The 11,204-nt window shown below is 40.8% G+C and overlaps 1 protein-coding gene across 5 annotated transcripts in view; it reads left to right on the top strand.

Moving 5' to 3' along the window:
* Positions 1 to 1,114: 1,114 nt before the first annotated feature.
* Positions 1,115 to 11,204, top strand: part of ADGRG6 (adhesion G protein-coupled receptor G6) — a 233,546-nt gene continuing 223,456 nt past the window's right edge. For 3 of the 5 annotated variants that reach the window (XM_073557709.1, XM_073557708.1, XM_073557706.1), the window contains exon 1: positions 1,116 to 2,010. In XM_073557709.1, the coding sequence (XP_073413810.1) occupies positions 2,009 to 2,010 (2 nt within the window). In that variant the 5' untranslated portion in view covers positions 1,116 to 2,008. Of the gene's footprint in view, positions 2,011 to 11,204 lie in introns of all 5 variants that reach the window. The other 2 variants (XM_073557707.1, XM_073557710.1) reach the window with 2 other exon arrangements.

Raw genomic sequence — 11,204 nt, 5'->3', positions numbered from 1 at the left:
AACAAGTTTAAACAGGTGCCATTACTACAGGTAATGAGTGGAGGAAAGAGGAGACTCTTAAAGAAGAAGTTACAGGTCTGTGAGAGCCTGAAATCTTGATTGCTTGTTTCTGACCAAATACTTATTTTCCACCATAATATGCAAATAAAATGAAAAAAAACAGACAATGTGATTTTCTGGATTTTTTTTTCTCAGTTTGTCTCCCATAGTTGAGGTCTACCTATGATGTAAATTACAGACGCCTCTCATCTTTTTAAGTGGTGGAACTTGCACTATTGCTGACTGACTAAATACTTTTTTTCCCCACTGTATATGTGTTTTTTACCTGTGGATTTTCCACATCTAGTTCAAATGTATAAGGAAAATCTGCACATAAAAATCAGCGCCTTCAAAGGATAAATTGACTTTTTGTGGATTTCAAGTATGTACCGCAGTGTAATAAAAGCACAGTAGGCAGGAGATTTCTATAAATCCCATCCATTTTGCTGAAAATGTAAGTCGCTACCTTTTTTTGTGCAGTGAAAACACCAGAGTCAAAATCTCACCACAACCTCATAATTTTCCAGCTCACATGTTTGGGTTCTCATTGTTTTCAAAGGGGTACAGGTTCCAGTTCAAGTTAGGATACAGTTCTGGTACCTGAAATGTCCCTTGAAACAAAGTTTGGGTCAGGTACCAGAACCTGAACTTCCATGGGTCCGCTCATCCCTAATCAAAAATCTTTGTGTTCCTGTATACTTATAAGGTATTTTCATAAAAGATTTCTTAATAAGACATCCAAAAATATTGTATAGCTAAGAAAAATTAAAAAATACGCCAATGATTATTTAATATTCCAAATATACAATATTTCTCCAATGAGAAAAGTTTTAAAAGTCAGAAATAGATTATAAAAGAATGGTGTAAATTTATTGTAACTATAATACCAAAAATGTGGTGCAGACGAACCTCAAGAAGAAATTCACAGAAAACACTTATCTTTATAATGAATGATAGCACTATTTAAGGACAGAAGTGACCGAAATGCTACAGGCTGTACGAGGTGCATGGTGTAGTGCTGGGATAAATGCTGTGGCAGGGGTTACAAGTTAGGGTGGGGCTGTGCTGAATAGAGTCTCTTTGGAAAAGTCTCCGCAGCAGCCCTCTCCACCATACACAGAGTAAAAAGACAGTAAAAACATGGGAGGAAGCCTGAGCAACAGGTTATGAGCAGCCAGAAGCTCCAGCACCTGGAGGACTGACACAAGCAGTGCTCTGAAAACCTGAAGGAAAGCACTGTGAGAAGAGACTTGAGAGAAGCTGAAAGAGGATGAAATTGGAAAGTGCCGACAGCCAGTGACTGTGAAGAAAAGCAGACACTGTAGAAGAAACCTAATCAGCCCACTGAAAGATTGTCATAATAAACAATGCAAAAGAAAGAGGTCAGGAGGAAAAGATAAGGGAACAGAGGAGTGTCATATAGTCCCAAAGAAAAAAAAGTCTCTCTGGACCCAAGAACAGAGTTGGCCAGCATCTGAGAACAGCTCAGAAGAACTTCCCACCCTGTTCTGCTTGGTTGATCTAAGTTTTGGGGACCTTTACATAGATAAGGAACCTGGAATACACCTCTTCATTCATTCATTCCTGGCTCTGCAGTTGAGTCAGCCCGAGACAGAAGCAGGTTTTACTTTTGCAATCCAAGAGCTGTAATGTGAAACTGAGCTACACTTGTTCTGAGATCCTGCAGCACCGAGAGTCAGAGAGCAGAGCTGAGGACTGCTGCCTACGTACAAGCTGGAGGAGAAGACACACCACTACCGTCCACAGCTGGCCACCGCAGACATCTCCACTGGGACTACCCTGGTCACACACCACAAGGCATAAGCTCCCTCTCTCTCTGTCCACTTCGCATGATTGACAAGGAGGCTGAGGAATATCTAGCTCAAGCCCAGCAGGTTTCAAGGAAACTTCTCTAGGAGTAACATGCTGCACTTTGTGGAATAAGGACTACTTGGAAATCTACACCACAATGTAAGTATTTTTGGAGCACTAGGAGAACACACAGTCAGAGGCAACCTGCCTGGCACCAGATATGGTGAAGCACCACCAGATCATGGTGGCAACTCAGGAAAAAAACTTTATCTACTTATCTAGCTATCTTTCTGTGTAACTAATATGTATAGTATTTTTTCTTTTGCAGATATTATGCCAGTTTTATTAGAAATGTTCCAACTTGATGTCCCTGAGGGTATAAGCACTAGCACTAGACACCTCTTCCTTCACAGCTTTTCTGTGCATGTGAAGGCTTGTGCATGCTGTTATTGAACACTAGTTGCAGGTTGGATATTAGCAGGAAGCTTTTGGTATTAGGCAGTAAATTCAATTTATTAAAATACTCCTCATTTTCTGGCTGTGAATACAATCCAGATCAAATATTGACATATTTTTCAGTCGGGAGGAAGGAATTATTCTTGGATGCTTGAGCGTTGTGAGACTTTTCTAGCTGGAGCAAAGAGTAATAATAATAAGTTGTAGATGGAATTCACCTAATGTTTGTGGAAATGTGGACTCAAGGTTCAGGTTATTTCATAGGACATACTAATATTAGGGCAAAACTTATTAAAGTTCATGACTTTACAGAATGTTCTTCTGTGCCTTGTTGAGTAAATTCATGGTACCTGTGTATACAGTTGTATTTGATTTTATTTAGTTTTTGATGTATTAATTGACTTCGTGCAGTAATTAGTGCTATTTTCTATGTGGTGTGCTTTCTAAGACATTAAAAGAGATTTTAGAAAAGATTAATTAGAAATTAAGAATAGACTTTCTAATAAAAATTAAATTAATCCAAGTTAATTAGATATCAAAAGTAGATATATCCATTTTTTTCAGACGGATGGCAACATCTGGTTTGAATAGGGCTTTAACTTTGTGGCAAAGTTAATAAATGACTACATTCCTATTTCTGCTACATAAAGATATAGAATGTTGCAATGAATGTCCTGGATATTACAGATCACCTGGTAGTGATGCATAGTAACGATAATGTATGAGTACTGACGATATCATCACATTAATTAGATTGTTCATGTAGTAGCTGTATAGTGTGTCATTTTCTGAATTTTTACAATATGACGCTCTAAGCAATGAAGGAGAGATCATCGTCCTTTACAGCCATTAAATGTGGCCCTAGACATGATGATCATTCTGTAGCTCTACCAGCGTCTATGTTACAGCCTAAAATCTACCAATAACCAAACTACTGACATGTAATATTACAATGTCTACAATTCTAGAATTAGGAATATTTGTTGAATGTGTTTGTAATTATTCTAGGAATAGATACAATTTTCAAGTTTTCTCACTTACTTGTAACTTTTATGTTTGTTAGTCAATATTCGATGCTGCATTTTACCAAGTCTGCATCCTAAAAAATGAATCCTTATAATACTTTATAGTCTTTTGTTTCCGGATTCTGCTCCAAGTATCCAACCACAAAACTGTTTTTTTGCTGCAATGGCCAACATAACATGGCACGGTGTCTATATGTATGACAGTCACCATAGTTGTAAGTTCATATCTTAGTGATCAGTCCACTGGAAATCTGTGCTAGCTCACTATTATACAGGTGCTACCTTTTCATTGTCAGTTTGGTCCCCAATTGGCTATTACTGATATTGCTCTCTATGTATTGAGATGGCTGGTGAGTCTAGCTATGCATCTTATGGTATAGAACAGCAGAATACTCAACACTAAGTTTTATAGACTTACTTAGATTTGCAATAGATTTATACTTTAGTGAGGAACTAAATACTTTGGGGATAGCCGGTGCCGGTATCCCTTTATTGTGGCCACTGTACAGAATTGCTTCATGCCTAGTAGAGAAGTATCGGGGAAGATTCTTTGCATTTCCTAATAACACAATAATAAACCTCTATAGTCATAGCTTATGTAGAAGTATAAGGTATATTTCTATGGCCGTCTGCTCTGGCATTCAATCCTCTTATGTCCCATACATGTTTTTTTGATCTTGGCTGAGTTGGAAACAACAACAACAACACGAACAACAACAAAAGCATGAGTATATAATAATACACAGAAGTAAACTATTTATCCAGAAACAGCAGGGCTGAAATTGTTAATTGGCACAACTCATCTGCTATCTATGATTTTATATAGGTCTGTGGGTAAGCGGACCTCATTTTCTCAGCGGTAGATTAATCTTTGCCACCGATGTTATTTTGTGATGTCGTCATAGGGTTTGCAACATAAACCCCCAGTTATTTGGCTACCGTATCCAACAAACTTATTTACATACTCATTATTTGCCTAAGAAATGCCATGGCTTCAGACCCGCTTCTCTGTTCTTTCCGCCAATCTCCGTTTACTTTCCTGCAGCGGTCATGCGTCATCAACCGATATGACCACTGCAGTTAATCACTGGGGTCAGCAGTCTCATGCTGCCCACCTTGTCATCACGGCTAAGGCCAATCAATAGCTCTAATGGTCACATTAGATGGTACAGGACCACTGAGGGTTAGAGAGCTTTGGGGCAGTGGGGTGGCAGCGACTGAGGAGTCACCAATCCTTAACCGGTTCATATTTTGTGTAGATTTTGCATGGAATAGACTGACAATGAATGAATGACAATGGGGTTATTCTATCTGTGCACCCGCTGAAACTGATTGATAGGCTGCTGTGTATACTCATATGGTAAAGAGTGGTGGGGTGAAAGTGTGGAGAACGGGGGAGTGCTCTCATAATAAATACACCGGTCCCTTATTTCTTGAAGCCTCGACAGATCTGAAGCTGCCCTTACACAGGCCAGATTGGTATGACCCATAAGCCTTAGTTTGGTACAGACTGCCTTGAATTGCTTCCCGTAGATTTAGTCACCTCCTAGAATATGTAATATTACACACGATACATTGATAGCAAGAGAATCGCCTTTTGTAGCAGCTCAGCAATAAGGTTCAAACTGGGGGCCCCGTAGTGATGTTCGTAAATCCTAATAGATCACATGGAGATGGTTTGCCTCCATACGGCATACCTTAGACATCATAAATAAATCTTATTAATCAATGTATTAGACCCCTAGGCCTCATTACCACACCCTTCGTTTCACAGTTTTTTCCTGCTTGCACAAAAAAAGCCATAGAGTTCAAGCATTACAAAATTCTGAACGTTTGTTCATGTGGTTTTCCTATAACAGCCTGCATGAAAAATAACCGAAAAACACCATACACATAATATGTCTGGTTAATATGCTTTGTACGATGTGCATTTTATGTATCACTATAGACTTTCATGTAAAACCCGGTTGCTGGGTTTGGATCAAAAAAGGAAATGCAAGCAATAGATACCATTCACATTTTTTAGAAATATGTTGTTAACTCCTTTCTGCCAGGCACAGGTCATGTCTAGTGAAGGTGTATGGACTGGTTTTAGGAGCTGAGCTCGCACCCTAGACAGTGCTGGATGTGGGATGTGTTAGGGCTCGCTCACAACAAGCGTATAACACAGCGAGTGAGATCTGATGTTTTATTGCATAGCACTAGGACCAGTGTTATTCTATGGTGTAGCTAAGATCTGCATCAAATATTCGGATTGCATTCACCCATTCAAGTCTATAGGTGTGTGTGAAAACATCAGACTGCACTCAGATATCATCTGAGCGCAGTCTGATTACTGCGGACCCAAGCAGTGGAGAAGATGGAGAAAATAATTTCTCATCTTCCAAGCCCATGTGAGAGAATCAGATCACACTAAGGTGACACCGGGACCAAACTCTGTCATAATTGGCGCGATTCTCGCGCACGAGAGAACATACGCTTGTGTGACCCTGGCCTTATACAGCCAACAGCAGCAATCAGAGCTAGGTCTGGTCACTGCTGTTTAACCACTTAAATGCTGCTGTCAACGTCTGAAAGTTGTATTTAACTAGAGCAATCAGGTAGGACATCAATTCAAGCAACCAATCATTAAAAAAATAAAAAAATAAAAGTTTTAATCACACCTTCTCCTTTTCCTAATACAAAAAAGGTAAAAAAATAGAAATAAAACATATTTAATATTGCAACATCCAGAAAAGTCCAATCTCAATTATTTAACCATATGTTAAACATTGAAAACAAAATAAAATAAAAATACGGAAACGCCACATTGACTGTTTTTCATTCCTTGTATCTCTGCTAAAAATGCAATAAAAAAGTCATATGTACCCCAAAATCAGCTTGCCAAGCAGAAAAGAAACCCTTTGATGACAAAATAAAATAGATCCAGGTCTCAGAAAATTGCTATACAAATCAAATCATGTTTTTACAAAGTTCTGACATTTTTTTTAACCACTGAAATCTAATATAACTGGACAACTAGTTTGGAATTGCTGCGATCGTACGGACCCGAGGGATCATGTTACCAAAAACAAAGATGGAATTGTCATTTTTTCTCAAAATCTCACCGTACTTTTTTTTTTTTTTTAACACATAACATGGTAACATGAATGGTGTCATTCAAACCTACAACTTCTACAGCAAACGTCAAGGCTCGTGTTTCTATGTTGATGGCAAAATACAAAAGTGATTACACTTGAAAGAAAGGGAGGCAAAAACGTAAATTCAAAAACCAAAAAAAGGTCACGTCCGGTAGGGGTTAATATTCTTGATTTTGTGTAATATTCATTGAATGCAGAAAAAATGTAAATGAACGGAATTATTGATGTAACCAATTTACCGCAGTTCTTAGTTGATTTTCTGTTACTGGCCTCTCCATGCCCTGGGCAAGAAGCCACATGAGACCATCGCCAGTAGCATTTTTACATCACTTGGTCCCTGCAGAATTCTAGACTTTAAGGTGCTGGCGGGGTCCCCATTTTGCATGTTAGCAGTTGAGATTTGGTAAAGTGTTTTGAAGTGTGATAAAGTTGCTATTTTAAGAAAAAGGGGAGACAGGGCGCTTCCAATGCGTAGGTCTGTATGGAAAGTAGATGAGTGCACAGCAAGTGTTAGGCTCACCTGATAGGGTTGTGAGAGTCACAACACCTATAATCGCATAAAACAGCTGCAGCAGTCTGCACAAGGTCCAAGGACTTGGTACAAAGAGAAGGCTGGTAGTGCAATAAGAGACTGCGCTGCTGTGGTAGAATTCAAGGTATTTTTATTGCCAACGCGTTTCCTGAGCCAGTCCCAGCTCACTTCATCAGGGCTCAGGAAACGCGTTGGCAATAAAGATACCTTGAATTCTACCACAGCAGCGCAGTCTCTTATTGCACTACCAGCCTTCTCTTTGTACAAAGTTGCTATTTTGTTAGATCGTTGCTGCCTGTTGACTTTAAGAAAGATGTTCGAAAACTTGAGATTTTGCTTCCTAAAAATAAATGGTCTTCAAATGGTTTGGGTTTAACGCAGCATGCAAGACTGTCAGCTTGGTTGGCACTGCTAAAGACTAAGGATGTATAACTCCTTTCATTGAAGCTTCACAGTTCTAGCCTTGCCATACAAGTGAATAGCACGTACTGTTTCCCGCTTAAGAATCTATTATATGTTGCGTCATGAGAGCGAGTGCCAACCGTATGATAGAAAGATGCACTAGCTGTCTAATCTGCTTTGGCACTTGGCAGTACTGTCATGCCGGCAAAGAAAGGAAGGTTTCTGTACACCCAGGGTGAATGGCCGCACTGTACTCTGCTAGTAACTTTGACCATAATATGTTTGTTTCATTACTTTCCTAACAATGCCCGTTGACTGCGTTATTAATTTGCTATGATTTTCAAAGGGGGAAAGTCGCAGCTGAAACTTTTATTTATGCTGTGAAATGACATCAGGATGTGTATGTTGATGATCAGCATTAAAATACACTGCTCAAAAAAATTAAGGGAACACTTAAACAACAAAGAATAACTCCAAGTAAATCAAACTTCTGTGAAATCAATCTGTCCACTTAGGAAGCAACACTGATTGACAATCAATTTCACATGCTGTTGTGCAAATGAAATAGATAACAGATGGAAATTATTGGCAATTATCAAGACACCCTCAATAAAAGAGTGGTTCTGTAGGTGGGGACCTCAGACCACATCTAGTACCAACGCTTTCTGGCTGATGATTTGGTCATTTTTGAATGCTGGCTGTGGTTTCACACTTGTGGTGGCATGAGACGGACTCTACAACCCACACAAGTGGCTCAGGTAGTGCAGCTCATCCAGGATGGCACATCAATGCGAGCTGTGTCAGTGTAGTGTCCAGAGGCTGGAGGCGCTACTAGGAGACAGGCCAGTACACCAGGAGACGTGGAGGGGGCCATAGGAGGGCAGCAACCCAGCAGCAGGACCGCTACCTCAGCCTTAGTGCAAGGAGGAACAGGAGGAGCACTGCCAGAGCCCTGCAAAATGAGCTCCAGCAGGCAAGAAATGTGCATGTGTCTGCACAAACGGTTAGAAACCGACTACATGAGGATGGTCTGCGTGCTCGACATCCACAGATGGGGGTTGTGCTCACAGCCCAACACCTTGCGGCCCTCCAAAGAAATGCCACCCCACACCATTACTGACTCACTGCCAAACCGGTCATGCTGAAGGATGTTGCAAGCAGCAGATCGCTCTCCACGGTATCTCCAGATTCTGTCATGTCTGTCACATGTGCTCAGTGTGAACCTGCTTTCATCTGGGAAGAGCACAGGGTGCCAGTGGTGAATTTGCCAATCCTGGTGTTCTGTGGTAAATGCCAAGCATCCTGCACATTGTTGGGTTTTAAGCACAACCCCCATCTTTGGACATCGGGCACTCGGACCATCCTCGTGGAGTCAGTTTCTGTTTGTGTAGACACATGCACATTTGTGGTCTGTTGGAGGTCATTTTGCAGGGCTCTGGCAGTGCTACTCCTGTTCCTCCTTGCAGAAAGGCTGAGGTAGCGGTCCTGCTGCTGGGTTGTTGCCCTTCTACGGCCCCTCCATATCTCCTGGTGTACTGGCCTGTCTTCTGGTAGCACCTACAGCCTCTGGACACTACACTGACAGACACAGCAAACCTTCTTGCCACAGCTCGCATTGATGTGCCATCCTGGATGAGCTGCACTTCCTGAGCCACTTGTGTGGGTTGTAGAGTCCGTCTCATGCTACCACGAGTGTGAAAGCACAACCAACATTCAAAAGTGACCAAAACATCAGCCAGAAAGCATTGGTACTAAGATGTGGTCTGTGGTCCCCACCTGCAGAACCACTCCTTTGTGGAGGGTGTCTTGATAATTGCTAATATTTTCCATCTGTTGTCTATTTCATTTGCGCAACAGCATGTGAAATTGATTGTCAACCAATGTTGCGTCCTAAGTGGACAGTTTGATTTCACAGAAGTTTGATTTACTTGGAGTTATATTCTGTTGTTTAAGTGTTCCCTTTATTTTTTGAGCAGTGTATAATGGGGTTAATTGGATTAAATCCATGGCAATAATGAATATTTTGTGATTTATGAAATCTTATAATTTCATGTGGATATTTCGCAAAGCATGAAATGTTCTGTTCACAATGATTTCTGGCAGAAAACTTGCAGATTCTGTTGGGTTTGGGCACAGAATGGAGAGTTTAGAGAAAGATGAGATTTGGCTAGACTGGATACAATTGTAGCAAAATACCAGCTAGGAGAGAGTATAAGTCTGAGCAGGTTTACTGTCTCAATTTTGCCCTTCACTGAGAACAAGCAATTTCTTAAAGATGATGAGGACCTGAAATACAGAAGTACGGCAGAAAGTTACCAAACTTCACGTTTTACATTGATCAGGCAGATTTATGCTAAAGTGAACAATTACTTTAATAGTAAAATGCAAAAGTTGATTTTACAAGTCATCCCTCATATAATGAGCAGTCATGTAGACGTAAATTGCCATTTAGAACATGTTGTTGTAGGTAACCTGTCTACCTTTTAATGATGTAGTGGTGATTTATATTGTACTCTATTATGAATGCGTTTTTGTACAGTTTCAGATTTTCCAGTACCTTTTGGTTATTTAATGACAATACTCATTGTGTAAAAATTATTATTTAAAAAGTACCTGTAATTTCAGATTACTTTTAAGAATAAGCTGTAGTGTGTTGTGAATTCTCTTGATCTGACTTCTGAGTCGGGGCTCCCTCTGGTGGTTACTGCGGGTAGTGGAGCTGGCCGGGTTGACAGAAGTCTGCCACCTGACTATGATGATTGGAAGTCAGGGGTTACTGACTGGGAGGATATAAGTGAGCAGGATTCCCTCAGTTGCTGCTGGTGATTTGTTTCTTCCTGTGCATTTTGAGGTCTGCTGTCTCCTGCTTGATCCTGCATTTTTCAGTTAAGTTGTTCATTTGCTAATCCTTTGCATATGATCTGGTTTTGCCTCTTTTTGCTTTGCTGTGAGGGTTCAGCGTGCTCCCTGCTGGGGAAGTGCTGGACCCCGCTCCATATGTTACAGCTTGTGTCAGTTTGTTCAGTCCCCTGTCATATTACTCTCTTTTGCTTTGCTGCCAGTTCACACCATAATGCTGATATAGTGGGGGAGAGGTCATGAGACCTCAGTGTTTTTTGTACATCAGACGTGTTGGATTTTTTAGGGTTTTTTCCGTGATTGCAGACAGCGTCTTTCCTTTCCTATCCTATCTAGACAGTTTGGGCCCCATCATTTGCTCAGTCTATTTTCTGCCTGTGTTTGTGCCTCATCTTGTCTCACCGACAATATATGGTTGGGGGCTATCTATTTCTTTGGGGTTCTACTCTGGGGCAGTTTAGATTTCACCTTTCTTGCTTTAGGCTTAATTAGTTCTCTGGCTGTGCCGAGGCATCTAGGGCATCGTAGGTATGCCCCACGGCTACTGTTAGTTGTGTTGTTAGGATAAGGGGTCTGCAATCCGCTAAGTTACCAACCTTTCTGGTTTCCTGGTGGCCTAGCCTATTCCTGCCATCCTCCTCGGTGACCTATTCATAACAGTAGTGTCTACTGGAGGAATTACAATATTTCTAATCATTGCATGATGTACCGTTTTTACACCTGTGTTCCCAACTGAAGACTCTTTCTGTAAATGTGAGTTGTCTATGAGTTTGTAGGTGAAGACTATCTGTAATGATGCCTTTTATACACAGTACACAGAGATATGAGGCATACCTGCTACCCTGCCTCTATGTATCGCATGTTTAGAAGCAGCATCAGGGTGGAGCTCTCTATAGGGCATTAAGGAGCAGTGCAGCTGTGAATCCAGCACTGGTGGGA

Source organism: Dendrobates tinctorius, unplaced genomic scaffold (genome assembly GCF_039654945.1).
Source record: "Dendrobates tinctorius isolate UK_male_01 unplaced genomic scaffold, ASM3965494v1 ptg000250l, whole genome shotgun sequence".
Lineage (NCBI taxonomy): Eukaryota > Metazoa > Chordata > Amphibia > Anura > Dendrobatidae > Dendrobates > Dendrobates tinctorius.
The sequence above is the reverse complement of the archived record's forward strand: the minus strand, read 5'-3'. Positions and strand labels throughout refer to the sequence as shown.